Genomic DNA, 20,219 nt, shown 5'->3' with positions numbered 1-20,219 from the left:
GTATTTGTTATGTTGACAGCAGAGAAAAAAGCACTCACGACTGGAAAATTTGCAGGACCAGTACAAAATTGAGATCATCTTATGACAGAGACACAACAGGTACTGAAAAATGAGGCCAGAAGGCAGGTAAAGAGTAGGGGAGCCAAGCAAAGGGGCATGGGATACTGTAGGAATGGGAATGAGAATGAAGAGACTGAGGCTGAGACGAGTTAGGGTGGTTAAAGAACAGAAAATGGCAAAGGTAAGTGCATTTATCACTTGTCTACTAAGAACAGCCCTCCAGGGCTCTTCACCTAGTGCTGCAAGTTTAAGATATGCTACTTCCCTATATGCTACTTTGGTAGGATGCTACCAAAATTATTGTGACATTTAAGTGAGTACAGAAGCAAACGATCAAAAAAGACAACTTTTATTTGGTAGCTTATTCCATGAGATCATAACTTTGTTAAGAAATTATACCTTTCATTAACAAAATTAATTTCTTTGGAAGAAAAAAAAAAGACAAGACATTTCATACCTTTTCTTTACCTGGGGATGGTGATGGAGAGAACTTGGACATATTAAGCCCTGGCAGTTTCCAAGTTATGAAATATCTTTTTCTGTCTTTTCTGTCCCCCTTCCCTGTTACATTCATGTCTTCCCAGTAGTAAAGTACCATATTCCTGGCTTGAAAAATCAGTGTGCACTACTTCAGAACTGCATTCCCAGAGTGGTCTGCTTACTGGGGGCAATCTGAGTTAGTCTAGACAAGTAAGAATTAAAACGCTTCTGTTGAGAAAGGAGGATAGAGGTTGGAGGAGATTAACCATAGAACAGAAATCTACTGGAAATTAAAATGATGCGCTGTCAGGACACTCTCTACTGTTTTGGGCTGCTGCAGCAGGGAAGCCAACCTGCAACTTCTGTTCCCTCCAGGTGTTCGTATAAGGCACATTTCCTGCAAAGAGAAAAACAAAGTGGAAACAGTAAACTGGTGGCTGTATCGTATTTCAGAAGTAATGTCTGATGGGGGGGGGAGCACCAAGAGGAATTCTTTTGTGTACCTGGTATTGCACACAAGATGTCAGGACTTCCAGTGCTTACACGCACCAGAAGCGGTGGATGCCAACGAGGATTCGAGTGCCTTTGCCCTGCTCCATCTCCTGTCTGGGAACAGAGTTTGCTCAAGTTCACCCACATTTCTTCAGGGCGCTATTCAAGACCGCATCACTGCGGCAACTGTGAATGCCGGTCCACAGAGGCGGAGTTTTCAGACATCCAACACTTAAGTTACCCCCTTTTTAATGCCATTAGTGATGCAGCAACATGTATTTATACTTACATATAAATACAAAACAGTCAGATACCACATTTTTAAGCATAAAGTTATAATCTGAAACTGCTTACACTTTCATGACTAGGCTTGGGTTTTTCTCATTTACATTCATAATTTAATTCCACTGGAATTTGGTTTTTAAGAAAGCCCAACATATCTTAATTACCATAAAAAGATCCATACTTATTTTTACTTAAAAATATCTTCTGTAAGAGGAAATTTACCAAAAATAACACGCAATATATTATTATGCATACACTTTTCTTTTTTTTGTAAAGTACAAACAAGAATCTGATCTCTTCTGGGTATTGCCTGATCTAATATGGCTATAGGTTCTATTTATTTTGTTTGTTTTTCAAAGTAAAGGGAAAGACGTAGGAAATGTAAGGACACAAACCAAAATAAAAACGCATTCCTTCCAAAGATACAGCTATCAATGAAAGAACACTTTGAAAACTAATAAATGACAATAGGTACAAAGAAACACTATCCAAGCACTACCGCAGTCTTTTGTCAGAGCAAGTGCTGCAATGACCTTGTAACAGTTATTAAAAACAACAAACAAAAAAAAGCTACTGGCAGAAAAAGCTGTCAAGCAAAACATTGAAAAATTGGTACTACTTCGTAACAAGTAAGTGCGGAACTGGTACTAAGTATTTTATGTTTTATTCCCCCCATGTATGCACACTTTCTTCCTCTTTCTGTTCACAGGACTGATCGTTGCGACCCTGGCAATATGCTGGATGCCAAATCAGGTTAGAAGGATCATGGCTGCAGCTAAACCAAAGCAGGACTGGACTGTCACCTACTTCAGAGCATACATCACTCTTCTGCCCATCGCCGATATCTTCTTCTACCTCAGCTCAGTGGTGAACCCCCTCCTGTACAACATCTCTTCCCAGCAGTTCCGCAGCGTGTTTCTGCAAGTCCTCCGCTGCCATCTGACGATACAGCATGCCAACAAGGAGAAGTTTCTCAGAGCCAACCTGAGCTCCAGAGCAAGGAGCAGCCGCTCTCTACATCCACTGCTCTCCCTTTCATCTAAGCGCAGTTCTTCTACACGGGGCAATAACAAAGTTTTCTTAAGTACTTTTCAGAGTGCCACCAAACCTGACTGCAGTCCGCAGAAACCCAGTCTGGAACCACCAGAGCCCAGCTCGGAAGCAGAGCCACTAGAGACTAGCTCACAGGTCAGTCCAGATGCACAAAACGGCCTTTGTGAACATCAAGTATGACTTCATAAGGCAAAGGTAATGATTAGCAATGAACTTAAAAACATGGACATTAAAACGACTGAGGAATTGACTACATCTTAAAAGGAACAACAAAGATGGATTTGTTTCCAATTATGCAAAAAAGAGCAGGAGTTCTGCATCTTGCTGCTGGGATTTTTAAGTGCACGCTGGAAATTTAATCTGTTAACTGAATTCATTAGCTGCCAAAAATATCAGCCCCTCTCTCCTCGCAACCGCTGAACTTCCCTCGCTGTTGACAGGGATTTGGAAACAAACAGAAAAGAACTGCAGTGTCTTTGAAGAAAGGAGGAGACAGAACAAACTGTGTCAGGGCAAAAAACTTGCTTGAAGTTTAGCAATACAAAATCAAAAGAGCCAACTTAAGAAGCAGAACAGTGGTTATCACGTGTGCCCTCGGGACCGTGCCAGAATTCCCCCTCTTCTTCGGCCGAGGTCCATTGCAGAGCGGAGTGTTGCAGCAGCTGATACAAACAGAGTTCACTTTCCCCGGAGAACAAAAGGACTGGTACCCAGCAGAGGCTATCAGACACGCTGCCGAAGAGGCGCAGGATTTGCGATACATGATTCCTGTGACACAGAGCAAAGGTGACTTAGTTTGATATGAACATGGTTTTGCTTTACAACACGATTCATGCTTGAAAACCGTTGCAAAATCAGTTTACATCACCAAAGCAATGCTGGTGATTAAACCAACCACCTCAGCTGTGACAAGGCTAACAGCTCTGCACTGCAGGAGAAGCACAGTCACCCTGCTTTGGATTTTCCTTTTATTTGATTCTGGTTGGAACCAAAAATATTACAAACTTGATTTACATAATGTATATCAAATGAGGCATTTTATAAGCAGAATTCTTCATCTTTTGAAACAAGCTCTTTCAGTAGCTGCAAGTGAATGCAGTTAGTTTGAATGTGACTTATTTCTGTTGCTGAATGTGTCTGAGTTGTCTAAGGTGTCTGAGTAATTACAGTTTTATATGCTGTTGATTTGCTTTTCGAGCATTTTTTTTCCTTTTCTTGTTCATTTGCCACACAAGTAACCAAGAGTAAAAGGAGAATGGCTAGCAGCAAAACTTTGACCTTCTCCCCCTTCTTGCTGTGTTTGAAGCTTAACACCCTCAACAACAAAAAAATCCATTTGTACAGAAATGGCTTCTCAGAGTTTCCCCCTTTTTAAAGTAACTGAATTGAATCTAACCTAATTTTAATTAATAATCTAATTAAATAATTTGTCATATTGTTTTTACCTTAAAAAGTACACTCTGAAGCCCATAGCTGTTATTTTAAAATGGTTTATAGAAAGCATTAAAGCACAAAGTTGCATTTTCCCCAGTCACAATGGAAAATAGTTGTGGCAGTTCTACCTCTCATTGCTCCAAAATTTTCCTGCAAGTGATACAGTAGAAATTGTATGTTGGAAAAACAGGTATACCACAGAAAAAGATAACAGAGGGTTGCTCGTATAGCCTTGCCGTTACAAAAAGAGGTAAATATTTCTAAGGACAATAAAATCACTATTCCTTTTGAAGAAGTGATTTTCAAAAGCATTTTTTTCTTCTGAAGGGCATGGCAACAGGACTCCCTTGGAGAACACTGCCTCTGCATCCTGGAGCACGGTCCCAGAATGTTCTTAAATGCGCAGTGATTTTGTGGAGGGAGCGAAGCAGGAATATGACCTGTAGGTACTGAACTTACAGTACCCGCAGACACTTGTTCAGTCCCCAGGGACTTTGGAAACGAGCACTATGTCACTTACTCAGTCCCCCTACAGCAGTGACTCCCACTGTGCTACCAAGTGCTGTGTAGAGCAGCAAAACACTGTTTGTTTGGGCTATGCTGAGAAAGAAGTATTTCCTGTCTTCAGAGACTTTTAATTAAAGCAATTCTTTTATACTGTCACAACACTGCTGCCATCCCGACAAGGCAGGTGTTTCCCTGTTTTGTGTTCTCTCTCTGCAAATCCAAACTCTGAAATGTGTTTTAAGGCTATCTGTCTCGTTAAACCTATGAAGAGAAGCCCTCAAGTCAGGGGTAAATCTTCCTCCGTCTCCAGTGAGCTTCAATCAATCAGCACAGCAGGTAGAGCCTTTTCTCAAGAAGGAAGAGGAGCTACAGGCGGTTCTAGCTGTAACAGCAAAGGCATGCAGATCAAGAGGCACAATCGTTATTACTAAAGTTTGCACAGAGAGCTGTCTCTGTTGACAAACCACTGCTGTCAAGGAGCCTCAACTGTGCTGCTACCGATAGGCTCACGATATTGAAATCTTAGCTGATGTTTCCCACAAAGACCTGGTGCTTCGCCCAAGTTCCTGCAGTCTTCCAACAGCTGAGGCAGACGTGACCCTTCCTATGGCTACAGTTAACTTTTTTCCTTCCCCTTCCCTCTTGATAAGGCAATCGTGTACTCAATGGAACAAGGCACACTGTTCTTCCATCTCTAATCCAGCATCTCATCGCAGTTCCTTCCTTACAGACCAAACTCAGTCACTCCTCATTCTTCTATATGAACGGCTGTGAATCTCTGCTTTCCCCTCAGACCAAGCCTCTAAAAAGCTTTAGACATTGGCAGATTTCCTATTCCTGCCATTTGCTTTTCACAGGATTTCTGCAAAGCTCTGTTCACAATTTGAACTAAGTGATTTATTAGTTTAGGTCCCTGAAACATCATATAATTTTCAATTTTCCCCACAGAGTAGGAGGCTAGAATCGTTCAGTACTGTGAAAAATTAGATAATGCCCTCTGGGGCATGTTTTTCACCCAGCAACTCTAGGAGACCTCTGCTGAAAAAAAAAAAAAAAAAAAAAAAAAAAAAAAAAAAAAAAAAAAGAAAAGTCCTGCAGCTTAACTCCATGTGTTTACAACAACTCTGTTCCCCAGGATATATTCTACAGAATAATCCTTAGCTCCTTCTGAAGTCAAAGCACAGTATTCCTGCACAGATCGAAGTTTTATGACTCAAAGTTTCATCCACAGATGGACCACGTTCATACCTAAATACAGAGAATAATCTAACTAGTAGTAAAATCCTGTTTCTCCTGTGGCTTTTCTGTAAATATGTCTTACAATAGGAAAATACGCTCCCAAATGATTGTTCATTCCCATTCCCAGCTCTAGTAATCTGAAGCATAACAAGATTTGTTACATAATTAAAAATATCTGCACTTCTATCAGGTTCCCAATAGCTACTTGGCTAAAGACACGCCCTTCACATACAAGTTTTTTTCTTTAAGTACTGATAGACTTTTTGAGCTCACTGTCATACAGTAATTATGCTTTTTGCAAAGCATCTGGTATGAACTAAACTTGATCGGCAGACAAAGGCTGTCCTTTTTCTCCAATTCCGCAGTATCCTTATAGCAAGTTAGGATGAAAACAGACGTAGAAGATTGATGGAAAGAAAAGAGAGATGCTAACACTACAGGAGTGACATTTTTAAAACACTTCACCTTTTTTTTTTTTTACCATAAGTATGAAAAAGCAGTAACACTACAAATAGTATGAATTAAAGAAAGGCAGGAAAAATACTCTTAAATCTTCTTCCTATCTTATTGTGATTCCAGTTTAATTGTGGTAGGAAATCAATTAGTACAACTCACTTCCACGGTTTGATGCCAGGGACACTACTCTCTCTGCTCCAGCAAACAGGTTAATGTACCCCAGTTACTGCAGTTCAGCCACTGAGTTCAGCCAGGACAGCAGCATCCTTCCTGGATTATCTCTACAGATTAGTTGCTTTTATATCTCAAGGATATCGTTCCTCAGGCTCCTCTCTTGCAGTGGTTTATTGTACTGTAAAGCCAGTTCTGAAACTATATCCGAGATCCCCCTGAATCATTCGCCACCAGCAGGCTGAACTGCAGGCAGTTTTTCAAAGTGGTTATCTGCCTCGTAAGACTCATACCACAGACATAACTGCTAATTACCAGATATTCTTGCTTGAGCAATCGGCTTGATACGTTCATTAACACATCACCTAGAAATATAATTGCAAACCTTTCTGGGAGCTCTTCTTCTACCTCAGATTGTTCTAACTTGCTGCCTAAGCAAGGAAATGACATGTTTTACGCTCTGCTTTTACTGGGATGGGGTCATTCCCAGCTAATCTACCCTCAACAGTTTACACCAGTGCTCAGTTGGTATGCTTACTAATACGCGATTAATATATTTACTACCCAATCTCTTGATGGACGAGTACTGAAAAGCGCATCTTTTTCACAGATTCAGCAGCCCCTTAGCAGCAGTGTGGCTTTACGCACAGGTATTATAATGCTGTTTTACTATGAAGTAGTACCTACTGCTGACTACTTGATTCTCCTTCATTTTGGTTTGTGGGGTTAGCCGAGGATGTCATTCAAGTACAAGTATTTTTAAGAGAGGGGAGCTGACAAGGCTAGACTATTTGTGTGATAATGCAGTAATATTTCACACCTTCTCTTTCCACATACACCTACTAGATCACCAAAAAAGAAAAAAAGCTTTGGGCTTATACTGGGCATTGAAAATTTACTCTTAGACTGAGCAACCTGTCCATTGTTACACCTCTCTCTGCCCCACTTGTGATCATACATTTAGATAGGGTCAAGGTCCACAATACTATTTCTGGAGAATTTCTGTCTTATTCCATGCAATGAAGCGATGGTGCAAATCTCAAGGCTTTTCTACAGTTCCTGTTTGTAATATTGATTTTCTCACCCAAATCCATTGTATGTACACATCCTCCACAACTGCCAAGCTTGGCCTCCCTGCTTAGCTGCAGTCTAGCCCTGTTCATCCACACCCTGGCATTTCATTTTGCCCACACGAAGATGCATTCAGTCTTGACAGCAACAAACAATTCATGCTAAAATTTATTCAAATCCAGAAGTGAAAGTTCTTCCACCTACCCTGTCTGCAGAGCCCAGTACATATTCTCTTGAAGAACAGCTCAACTTGTTACTAGGACAACCAAAAATAGGTGGCATCACACCTACTTCTTACACTGTGTGTATGCAGAAGGCACCAGACAGTCCAAGCTTTTTCTCTTCCTGCTTGAAAAGGATGTTATTAGGCACTTCTGACCTTTCTGTTATAGCAGGTACAGACAAAATAAGAGCAAATGCAAGCATGACTCCCCAACTTAGGAGCCAACCATAACCCTAGCAGTGTGCAACTTTAGTTTGCACCTGTACTCTCAAGACCATCCTTCAGCAAAATAGTTTCTCTGAAGACAAAATAGGCAACTAGGATACCACCTCTGAAATCAGTGACCTAATTTCTAAAACAGACAGTCACCCTCCCACCCTATGGCCCAGCTACTCTGAAACTGCTTTCTGCAAAGGCACTCCTCAGCAGGAAATCGCAGCCCTCTGCTTCACCTCAGGAGAGTCTCTGGCCTCATGGCCAGCTTTAAGTCCGACTCCCATCAAGCAGATGACATTGCTTAGGCCACCACTAACTTTTCCAAGCCAAATGCTCTATCTCAGGACTGACGCTCCTCATCTTTACCAGAAAGCTTCTGCTACAGTGTTTTGTACATCTGCAATTTTGCAGGCATCCATAAAGTCAGATTTGTCTCCTGCAACTCATTCTGCAAATTCTGCTTTATCAAAATCTTTTGCATATACCGCGAGTATGCCTGCTGTATCAAATCTTTCAGAGCATGAGAACATAGTCTGTGCCCAACAAGAGTCCAGGAACAGTCCTTGTACAGCCACAAGCCTGCCTTTTCAAGACTGGACCAGGAGTTGGAGGCGTACAACGAGCCATCCATAGCTTCAGGCATGTAGAAAAGTTTTGTCTTAAGATAAGTAACTCAGAACGTTAGCAGGCAGATCAACACAAGTTTTCAGACATGCTGTTATAGCTTTAGCAGAATTCATCCACTCAGCTGTTTCAGATATGGTACTTCATCTTGCCCATCTCCTTTAAGCAAAAGGCAGAAAGCCAGCCAACAGTGGACAATCCATATCATGGCACACAGAGGCCACGAGAAGCCCTCCACAGCTGTGAAAGCTCCAGTGTTAGCATGCTTTCACAACTTATATGACATTTGTTTTGGGTGTTCCCTTAACGCTTGCACGAAGGCAAACCTGAGGACCATGTATATGATACACCCCCTTTTTTTCGTATCCTGAATAGTTCCTTATTTCACTGAAGCTTTCAATTGTCTGCCCTTCATGAATCTGCAAGTTTCCCTTCTTGTTGTGCTTAGACTAGATGTCTTGTCTGCTTATCCATGCTTGTTTTGTGGTTTTGACTATACATCTCATCCTTTATTTCATGCCCTAAACTTGCCCTTGCTTACCGTGTACTTGAGTGACATTCAGTACTCAGTAGGAGTTATAAAAGGTCTTTTTTGTGATGTCTACTGAAATCTAAAATGAGAACTTATACTAACAACAACATGTAAACAATATCTTGTTCTGAGGTACATAAAATCAACACACGACCATTTCTGGATTTTACTGTATCAGTAGCGTTCAAAATTGGGTTCACGCTACACAGAAATAGGTTTCTAAATTACAGGATTTAGTTTTCATGTTAGGTTTTATGCTCATCTTTTTAGTGGTTTTGCTATAACATTTGCCTATTCCTTAGACAGTACCTGTTCACACACATCAATGGCAGACTGCAAAATGTCCTATTATGATTTGCTCTCCATTTTCTAGAAAAAGTGTCGACAAATATTTTATCTGATATGGTCCTAAATATCTTAGAAGATGACTGAACGTTGAAAAGCAATCATTCTTCTGGCACTGTGCTTCCCTGAACAGTTGTGGTTTCAGTCACATCATGTTTTTATTCGTTTGAAATATGAATTAAGCTTCCTCAACACAAATCCATTCATCTATGATTGTAAATGCACTGTCAAAAAAACTATTTTAAGTCAGTGTAAAGTATAACCATATCCAGCCATGTCCTCTGTGCTTCACTTTACACTAACTCTTCCTGTCCTCATCTTCTCAGCTTTCTCTCTGGAGCTCACCAGTCGTTTAAATAATTCGTGCCTGGGCAGAAATTTTATCATGAAATTTACTAATTGCTTTATAAACAGCTAATTAAATACTGTAAGTGACCATGATCAGTGCTTTCCAGATGAAAAAACAGAGGCAATTAAATGGAGTGACTTGAAATCTATTGCAAAGCTAGCTCACACATTTTCTGATTTTTAAACCTGTATATTAGGACTGCAGCTATTTCATCCCCATCCCCTCCCTCTGATGCATTCAGAAGGCAAGACAGAAGCATAGTCATACCATTAGGCTCTTACCGAATACACAATTTTGTAAAAATAAAATAAAATAAAAATAAAACACGTACCCCCAGCAACAACCCTATCTGGTTGAATTACCATATTTTCATCATTATTTTCTATGCAAACCTACTCAATATCATCGCAAGTCCTCCATACATTTGGCACTTTTTACAAGCTGCACTTTTTTGCAAAAGCTAATAGGAGGCTTTTGACAGGAAAGAGTGGCCTCCTTACCCTTCTCCTGACCCTAACTGACCTCGCAGCTTGCAGAAAGGAAATCATCTTGGATGAAAAGCAGACAACGGTTGACCGACAGAGGACAAGGGTTTGGATTACCATGGTGTTGCTGTGTAAGTCATCCCTTCTAATTCTGGTATTGGAAATATGAAAACTGCCTTGTTAATAATGTAAATAATGGCACAAAGCAGTCTTTGTCATTTCTTGCAGTATCACCAAACAGAAGCAAGGCATTAAACTGCTTAAAAATGCATAGGCTGAGAAAGTTAAGTACAGCTGCTATTGGTGGTGTTACCAAATAATTTTTAAAGCCACAGGATGCTACAAACCAGAAGTCAAAGCTCATCTTTTACCTGCATATCTAACCCTTTTGTTTTCTGCCGTTCCTATTCATTTCTCTGCTCACTAATGTAGACTTACAGTCAGGCAGTAAAACATACAATCTTTCAAACAAAGCTAGCTCACAGCCTTCCATCATCTGTGCTTTACCGATATAAAGGTAGGTAAATGCCTTGGATATCAAGATCAAAACATACATTATCTTCCAGCAAGAGAGGTGAACTTAAGACTTAATTTTCAGAATTGCGTATGAGCATTTTTCTTGACAAACCTTATCTGCTGAAATGAGCTGGGAAGCCACAGTCCTTATGCCTTTACAAATGTTAAAATGCTATACCCTTGTAATAAGTCCCATAAATAATTTTACACACGAACAGTCTTGTTGCATCCTACTAATTAATGTCCTTGCCAGTTCCAGTGGAATGGCTCACATCGTTTACACTTCCATGCCAGCACCTTTGAAATCCATTCTGCTTTTATATCTTTAACTATTGTCATGCTTACCATTTTACAGCCTGTTCAACTGCAGAGTAGGATTTGCCTGGATCTTATATTACTTTTTCCACATTCAAAGAGTCATTGGTAATCAAGTTTGGTTGTAACAATTGAGTATATCAAGTTTTCCAAACAAATACCCAGACTACAAAGGATAAATGGAAACAAAACCAGTTTGGATTATTCAAAACATGCCTGCCAATGTTTTGATAAGGTCACTGGGAACTAAGACAAGTGACAGGGTCAGGCACGAGAAGTTTTCAGAAACACACTCATTTGTGAGTGAAATGCAATAGGAAACTCATAAGGGAGGTTTAAGAGACACCAGGCTGTGGGCACTGTATACTCACAAAATTCATTTGTATACTTTCCATACAAGTCTGAGAAATAAAATAACATAAAAGGCTATCGCCTATGTCCTGTGAAAAAGCAAATTCACTGGACCAGATACAGCTTCCTTAAAATAATACCACCTTTTGCTACTGCTGCACTTGGATCTGTCACGACTTTCAAGTTATAAACTGCTTGAACCGTTAACTCCACTATTCCATCTCTATGTTTACAGGCAGCTGGAACAGCAATCTACTACATCCTGTCTGTGATTTCTCCTTAACTGACACTTAGTTCAGTTCATCCTGTATGTGGCTGGAAGTTTCCTGAGCAGCCCACAGACTGGAAGGCATTTACTAGTAAGAAACCAGCTTTGATATCTGAAGAAGTGTTTCTGAATGGTAATATATCCACAGCTCCAAGATTTCAGCGTACAGCACCAATTAGCAACATACATTGTCAGTCCATGTATCCATAACATATCCATATCATAACATATATCCAGCATCGAGAATGCACTGTACGTTTCCGATATCAGTTACTACATCTTCCCTGGGCACCTGATAGCACCAGATATGATATTACAGGTGACACCTGACAGATGACAGCTATATATATATATTTAATTGTCAGTAAAGATTTATTATAATATGCTTTACTTTGATTAAAAAAAAAAGTATAGAATCAAAAGTTCTTTTGAGTTATGTCGATACGCTTTGACCATAAGTGACAGTATGGAATAAAAATAAAGAAATCCACTGCTAGTTCAGTGGATGTTTCCTACTGTTTCTAAATGGATACTGAGGATGCAGCTATTACCTATAAAACTTTAATGCCTACAGTCATTCTGAAGACATTAAACTTTCTTTGCTGTTTTAATCATCTTGTCAATAAATGTACACCAGAGTATACTCTCCCCTTGGTACAAGCATGCAATTAGTATTAGTACTAATGGATGCTATACATGAAAACAGAAAGAGATATGCACTCCTGTAACCCTTAACAGCCATACAGGAAGCAACTTAATCATGGCAGCAACACAGCAAGATAAAAAAAGCAATCATCACAGGCAAAGACTGTAACATAGGCCAACTCATCACATAACTTGGACACTGCTTCTCTCCACCTGATAAAACAAAATGACTAGGAAACCAATACTGAAAAGAGTTAAATAAATAAATAAAATCAGAGTTCAACAGCGAGATGATGAACTTGTTCACGATGTCACCATGGACTACTTTTAAGCACACAATTACAGCAATTGCTCTAATTACACTGCAGGATTATACACTATGTAAATACATCAAAAGGATCATTGATCAACCAAACAAATAAAAGAAGTATTTTATTGCAGATTAATAGAAATAACATGGCTGTTTTCCAATTCACTTGCAAAGGAAAATCCGAAAACAGTATTAGTTTTATATAGACAGAAGTTCAAAAAACATCAGTCTTGCTACTGTGGATAGTTTTTTATTTTGCTTGCAAAAGTAGGTTTGTAAAAGTACATTAGAGCACAAGGTATGTTGTTCAAAATGCGCACACGGGTAGGCTTACTTACGGAGAGTTCTGAGAAATTTAGACTGGCTGCCTTCCTGGGCTGATTGTCACATCCTTCATGCTTTATTCTTTTCGCATTTATTCAGTTTGCAAGTTTTGTTATGCCTTAAGTAGGTTTTACATCAGCCTTAAAGCTCAGGCAGCTCTTGCCTTCAGCAAAAGGTAAACTTCACCATCAGTATGACTTCTGTGAGAGATATATATATAAAAGCATACATACATTATATACTCATCTACGTATCATCAAGATGTTTCATCTGATCCCAATATACTGTGGGATTTCTTTGTTTCACATCTATTCTAAAAGCGAAGAAGCACTGATGTTTCTAAGTTTTAAGTTCATAGATGAGAAGGAGAGAGGCAAGTGGGAGAGGGGAATCTGCCATGGGCATTTCCACAAAGTATCTGCAAATGGAATTAATCGAAGTAAGAAGGTTGATCCTTTGTCAAACGTTTCATTTACAGATCTCAAACATCTGCTCATCCAGCTGAAGAATGCACCAGAAATGTATCTCTTATGTTAATTTCTGTGGGATGAAAATGACTTGGGGCAGTCTTCAGTGCCATTGCCCATGCTCACCAATCTTCCTTCTAAAGGAAGAAAGCACTGATTTGTTGGTGGTTTTTTTGTTGTTAGAAAAAAAAAAAAGATTAATTTAACAAATTAAAACAAAGATTTTGCGTTGCAGGCAAAATACTGTCCTGTCCTTCTGTAACTCCCATTGGAACAGAATGTTAACATAACCATAAAAAACTTGTTCTAGAAAAGTTTTTAAATAGAACTCTGCTTGATTTGTCATGACAATCTCCATTTCTGTGCACTGACAGATCTCTAAAGTGCAACTGTAACACAAACAGCTATAGCAAAGTGCATGTTTGCATGGGAGGCAGAAATAGGCTCCTTCCACATAATCACTTAATCAGATACATATTTACATACTGCTCAATTCTCAATTCAAGTTGTGAAATGGAGCAAATTTCTACCTGATGATACAAACAGCTGGAATAACACGCCTGCCCATCTAATTCCAAGTATTAGTGACTAATATCGGAATTTTTAGATACTCGTATCAGAGGCTGCCACAGTAATAGCCACTTTTTAAGCTCTTGGTTCAGAACATGGCTGTGCTGCTGGTATTTCTCACCTAAAGACAAAAAGTACTTCCCAAGACTGGTTCTCCAGAAACTGAGATAATGTTCTGAGAGAACACAGTACAACTTGAAGCGCTAACCCTAATTTCATAGCAACTGGAGAGGAGAGGTTTGTTTTCCCATGATGAGACATAAGCAACTATTTACAATGCAAATGAAAAAAACCTGCACAGAGTTGCAGCTCTCCACTGCATTATTTAGAGAAAATTTAATACAAAAATGAGGCTGAACCATAAAGTTGTCATTGAGTTACTCAGTGAACACTAATAAATACGTAACAGAAAAAAGCCACTGGCTACAAGCTGGGACTTACATTGCAGCACCCCACAGAACGCAAATCAGCGATCCCCCCGAGAGCAAAACAAACACCAAGACCAATGCATACAGCAGAGGAAGGGTGACAACTTCAATAGCTTACTGATTCAGACTATGAACTTTACCTCAAAGTATTGCATTCAACTTCTAAATAAGGTTTAGGAGAACTTGTAACATTTTGCTCACTGACACAGTTATATTTCATTAAGGACAAAAATGGGTTGGTCTATAAAAATTAAATTATACTCCTTTGACTGTACCTAGTCAAGAGGAAAAACTCTAATTATGAGATTGTGCTGTCAAATAAATGCAAATTCACATCTTTCATATTCCGGGTTAAAAATTCAAACTCTAGTGTATTATAAATTAAAATCAATATTTGAAACATTTCAGCTTTCAGTGATAAGCAACAACCAAAAGAATCAAGTTATGAAATATACTGGGGAGAATAAGCCATTTATATTACACACATTTAAATATCAATTAGGAAAAAAACCAATAAAGGATGATGAACTGAATCATCTGTTTTACTACCAATCCTCTCTAGAATTCACTGAGGATAACAGAGAAACTAAGCTTGCAATGTAAATTTCCCTCAATTTGAAATAGTTGGGTTAAAAATTTAAATGTATTCACTAGATGAAATTTACAATCTCTAAGCTTAAAATGAGTAAGAACTGCATTTATAGAAGTAAATTAAATAAAATAGAACAGCAGTACCTGCTATGCACAGCATGCTAGTTACCTCCTAAAGGGAAAATCCAAGGATCTGCCTGGAGACAATACAGAATTGCACAGAAAAAAATCCACCTAGGAGCTTCATTTAAGAGCTCCTTATTTACTACATCGCAAATGAATTCACAGCAGCAAGGACAAGCTGTGCATCAACGTATATCCCAAACCCCTTAAAGCAGTTCCAGTTTGCATTTGCAGCGTGGCAGTGGCGCCGGTCAGGCTGCAGTCTCGCCCGCTAGGCTGAGAAGAGCTGCAGGACCGACCACGCCATCCTACACACACAGCACACAAGTGGCTCTCTCCGAACTCGGCTCCGAGTGTGTGTACGCACACGGACAAGCCCGCTTATCCAGAAGATTTGCACTTTGATCTGTGAGGGGTTTTCCTTGACCGAAAACACTTTTCCAACGTCCACCTGAAGGGAAGAGTACAGGAGCGTTTGGGGAAGGCTGATACAGTCTGTACTGAAATGAAAACATGAGGGAACCAGGGAAGATGTTTAAAAACAAACAAATAAAACAAAACCAACCAAGCTACACCAAACAGCTGTTAAGAATTAAATGAGAACTGGCTTTTTTGTCTATGTCTATATACCATGTTCATAGCCCTCTGAATTGCCACAGCATCCATTCAAACCCATTAAAAGTACTACAGAAGCTGTGAAGTGCAGATAGCAAAGCCTTCAAACATTCATTTAGAGATACTCAGACTTTAAAAGCACCTTGCAAGCTGTAACTATCTCCCACCACCCCCCCTTTCCACGTAAACTTGAAATAAAACACATAGCTTGAAAGAGACTAATCTGTCTTTAAACATACAGCCTTTTTTCTCTATGCCGAGGAGCTTCTCCATGTTTTACAGAAACACAGTTGCTGTGGTGTTACCCAGGATGAAACACAAGTGCCAGCAGTTCAGCTGGGTGGCGAGTGACAACTGTTACCATTTTTCTATCATTCCTCATTTAGTGATCTGAAAGAATCAGCACAAGTGGAACCAGCTGACTGATAAGCGCTTGGAAAATGCTAAGGAACAGTTTCTTAACACAAAGAACCGGTGTTACTGGTCAAGACAGAGGCACTTTTGCTAAGTAGAGAGGGATCCTGGTGTTACTGAAGGACTCTGAGAAAGGACAGACTGCAGCAGGATTTAGATTATCAGCATCACAGTTCTTTGCCCTCATTTGCGAGATGCACAGTCCCAGAAAGCGGCTTCCCCTTAAATCAGGGTTCCGAAGTCCCCACCTGCCCACTGCTCTCTTAGCCGACCGCTTGGCACAGCCGTCACACCGATGTTGAAGCACACCAGTGAGCCACTGCTAGCAGTCCCTTTTTAATGCCTGTCTGCAGTAACAGCGGGATGCTACATGAACTCCAACTCCCACAATCACACCTCCTCGTCGCCCCACCCAGCCCTCAGGTCCCCAACACAGCTGTAGGCTTCTACTCGGGTAGGTGGCTACAGAGCAACGTGGGGGTCTAAAAACCAAGACAGTTCTCTCTAAATCTCAACTGCCTTCCATGCTGCTAAATGAGAAAAAAACCCACCCAATTTATAGCACAGCTCAAAAGACAACAGAGGCGAGAAGCAGAATCACAGCTAGTTTCTTCTTGAATGCACTTATCTCCAAATACGCTAACTTTAATATTGATTACATTAAGGGAAAAGCCCCTTTAGACTTAGAAAATGAGTACGGCAAATATATCCATTTGTGTCCTCTTCTCCCCCTCAAGCTCCCCCAGATGTTCTTTTTATCCCTCTCTCCCTTTTGCTTGATGGGTTTGTTTTTTTTTTATGGATGAAAGCAGAGATGACTACACTTTCCCTCCCTTAAGATGAAACTTCAGAGTATATGAATTGCCAGAGTAAATAAAAGAAAGGAGGGAATTACTAATTTAATGCTGCTCCATCTCTTGGGGGAAAAGCCCATGTAATTAACTGTAATGAGATTAAACCAACTTGTTGTTATTAATTTCCCAGAGCTGGAAAACTGAATCTGAGACCCGTAAGACTGTGTTTTAACAGCTTTATCAACATGTGGCTTGCATCCTTTAGTTTTTACACCAGTTTTAAAGGAAAATGATAACTTTATAGAGTTGCAAAGTCCATCAGAAGTCTAAGAAACTGAATCTGGCCCCGTTAGATAGGAATGCCAGATTGATCTCTGGCTGAAGACTGACTGGGTGGAGCCAAAAGCAACAAATACCAGATTTGCAGAAGCATAATTATTAAATTCTTACCAAAACTTTTTTCCATGACTTCTTTCTGACACGTATTTTGAACATTCACCGTACAGTTCACGATGAACTCTGGACCAGAGCAGTCATTGTTGAGCTGGAACTCCTCACACTGGTAGCACTGGATTTGCAAACTCAAACCTGGAACAGAGAGAATTTTACTCGGAACACCAACGGTAATAACGAAAAGAAACCCCAAACCCCATCAACACGTGCCAGAAACCTTCCTTACCGCCCTCTCCTCCCATTTTCCTGCTCCGAGAAACGCAACAGCTCGGGCAAAGCACGACTCCGACAAAGCGGGGCTGCACCCCGTGTGCCTCGGGGAGGAGGGGGGGCTCCCCCTGGGGGGGGACAGGGGTGGAGGGACGGGGATGGGGGCTCCAGCCCTGCTGCCGCCAGCAGGCGGCGGGACGAAGGCAGCGGTACCGGCACGGACACCGCTCCGCCCCGACACCGCCAGGAAAACCACCCGGAGAGAGAAACCCGGTTAATAGATACTCTTCAGCTGCCATCTGTCCTGACGGGTTTACTCAGCTACTAATTAATGACAAATGATTTAATTACTATTTTTCCCACGCGCAATTACAGCCGCGGAGCATCCTTTCGCCTCTCTCCCTTTCCGTGCAAACCCCGTCTGCTCGTCGGGACGGAGCGAGCGGACAGACCCGCGGCTCCTGATCCCGATCCCGCTCCGGATCTAGTGCCGGGGATAGCGAGCAGGGATGCGCTGCCCCGATCCCGCTCCGGATCCAATCCGGGGTCACCGGGCCGGGATTTTCTGCCCGGTTCCCGCTGGGACGCGCTCTCCCGATCCCGCTCCGGATCCAGTGCCGGGGACATCGCGCTAGGATGCGCTGCCCGGTTCAAGCTCCGGATCCAGCACCGGGGACACCGGGCCGGGATGAGCTGCCCCCTTCCCGCTGGGATGCGCTGCCCCTTTCCCACTCCGGATCCAGAGCCGAGCACGCCCCGCTGGGATGCGCTGCCCGGTTCAAGCTCCAGATCCGGTGCTAAGGGCACCGAAGAGGGATGCGCTGCCCCCTTCCCGCTCCGGATCCAGTGCTGAGGACACAGCGCTGGGATGCTCTGCCCAGTTCCCACTGGGATGCGCTGCCCCTTTCCCGCTCCGGATCAACTGTCGGGGACACCGCGCCGGGATGCGCTGCCTCATTCCCGCTGGGATGCGCTGCCCCGTTCCCGCTCCGCATCCAGCGCCGGGGACACTGGGACGCGCTGCCCCTTTCCCGCTCCGGATCCGGTGCTGGGGACACGGGGCTGGAACGCGCTGCCCCATTCATTCCCGCCGGGATGCGCTGCCCGGTTCCCGCTCCGTCGAGGGGCCGCGAGGGGACGAAGCCCCTGTGGCGGCTGCGGGCGCCGAGCCCCTTACCTGGAGCCAGGCAGAATCCGCAGAAAGTTGCCGCGAGGAGGAAGAGCCGCATCCTCCCGGAGCCGCGGCCGCCGCGCTGCCGAGCAGCCGCCGAGGGGCATCAGCGGGAGGGAGGCGCCGCGCTCCCCTCGCTGCCGCTTCCCCGCGGCCCAGGGGCGGCCCGGGCACAGGCGGAGGAGCCCGCCCGGCCCCCGCCCTGCCCAGCCCCGCGCCGGAGCCAGCCTCGCCGGAGCTGGGCGCCGGCACTGGAAGAAAACTGCGAGGAGCGAGGGCTGGGGGGCGCCTCCCTCTTCCCCTCCTTTCCCCCCTCCCTCTCTCCCCTCCTTTTCTCCCTCCCTCTCTCCCCTCCTACTTATCTCCCTCCTTCTCCCCCCCGCCCTCTCCTTCTCCCCCTTCCTCTCTCCTCTCTTTTTCTCCGTTCTCCTCTCCTCTCCTCTCCTCTCCTCTCCTCTCCTCTCCTCTCCCCTCCCTCTCCCTCTCCCTCTCCCTCTCCCTCTCCCTCTCCCTCTCCCTCTCCCTCTCTCCCCTCCTCCTTCTCCCCTCCCTTCCTCTCTCCTCCATCCCTCTCCCCTCCTTCTCCCCCTTCCTCTCTCGCCTCTCCTCTTTCCTTCTCTCCCCCCCTCCCCCCGTGTCCCCTCTTTCCCCTCTCCCTCTCTCCTTCCTCCTCCAGCACCATGGATCCCCGCCCGCTCCCCCCGGGCGATGGGGACCCCCCTCGGTTCGGGTTCCTCCGCTTCCCCCTGCGGGCCCCGCAGAAACACCTTCCCCACATCCTCTCCCCTCGAATTCCCTGCAAGGGACTCAAAGAGAAAAACAGGAGTGGAAACGGGAGTGTCCGCTGCGTGTCGGGGCGGCGATCGCTGCCTCTCCCGCGGAGCTGGGACAGCAGGGTGTGCCAGGGGAGGTTCAGACTGGACATCGAGAAAAATTTCTTCACCGAAAAGTTCTCAGGCTCTGGAACCCGCTTCCCCAGGGAGGTGGTGGAGTCACCGTCCCTGGAGGTGTTTAGAGATGGGCAGGTGAAGTGCTCGGGGATGTGATTTAATAGTGGACAGGTACGGTTGGACTTGATGACCTCAAAGGTCTTTTCCAACCTAGTGATTCTATTGACCAGGGACAATGCGTATAAACTGGAGGGGGCAGATTTAGACTGGACAGTGGGAAGAATTTCTTCACCATGAGAGTGGTGAGGCACTGGCACAGGTTGCCCAGGGAAGCTGTGACTGCCCCATCCCTGGAGGTGTTCAAGGCCAGGTTGGATGGGCCTTGGGCAGCCTGAGCCAGTGGGATGTCCCTGCCCATGGCAGGAGGGTTGGAACTAGGTGATCTTTAAGGTCCCTTCCAACCCAAACCATTCTATGATTCTATGATTGACATATTGCTGCCCGTGGGCAGCGGCAGAGCTGGAGTATTGTGTCCACTCCTGGAGTCCTGTGTCCAGTTCTGGAATCCCCAACATAAGAAGGATAAGGAACTATTGGAATGGGTCCAGAGGAGGCTACGAAGATGATGTGAGGACTGGAGCAGCTCTGCTACGAGGACAGGCTGACTACTTATGGCAGTGGGGTTGGAACTGGATGGGCTTTAAGGTCCCTTCCAACCCAAACCATTCTATGATCCCTCACC

At 43.3% G+C, this 20,219-nt stretch overlaps 2 protein-coding genes across 2 annotated transcripts in view; one reads left to right on the top strand and one right to left on the bottom strand.

The window, feature by feature from the left end:
* Window positions 1–2,558, top strand: part of GPR39 (G protein-coupled receptor 39) — an 82,830-nt gene extending 80,272 nt beyond the window's left edge. The window contains exon 2 of the mRNA XM_009567663.2: window positions 2,027–2,558. Coding sequence (XP_009565958.2) covers window positions 2,027–2,550 — 524 coding nt within the window. The 3' untranslated portion in view covers window positions 2,551–2,558. The remainder of the gene's footprint in view (window positions 1–2,026) is intronic.
* Window positions 2,559–2,902: 344 nt separating this feature from the next.
* Window positions 2,903–18,833, bottom strand: LYPD1 (LY6/PLAUR domain containing 1). The gene is made up of 3 exons (XM_054070372.1): window positions 18,594–18,833; window positions 17,204–17,341; window positions 2,903–3,138 (listed from the first exon to the last, which is right to left on the bottom strand). The coding sequence occupies exons 1-3, from the start codon at window positions 18,643–18,645 to the stop codon at window positions 2,903–2,905; spliced, it is 426 nt and encodes a 141-aa protein (XP_053926347.1). The 5' UTR covers window positions 18,646–18,833.
* Between the last annotated feature and the right edge of the window lie 1,386 nt (window positions 18,834–20,219).

This window comes from Cuculus canorus, chromosome 6, assembly GCF_017976375.1.
Source record: "Cuculus canorus isolate bCucCan1 chromosome 6, bCucCan1.pri, whole genome shotgun sequence".
Taxonomy (NCBI): domain Eukaryota; kingdom Metazoa; phylum Chordata; class Aves; order Cuculiformes; family Cuculidae; genus Cuculus; species Cuculus canorus.
This window is presented reverse-complemented; position numbering and strand designations above follow the sequence as displayed.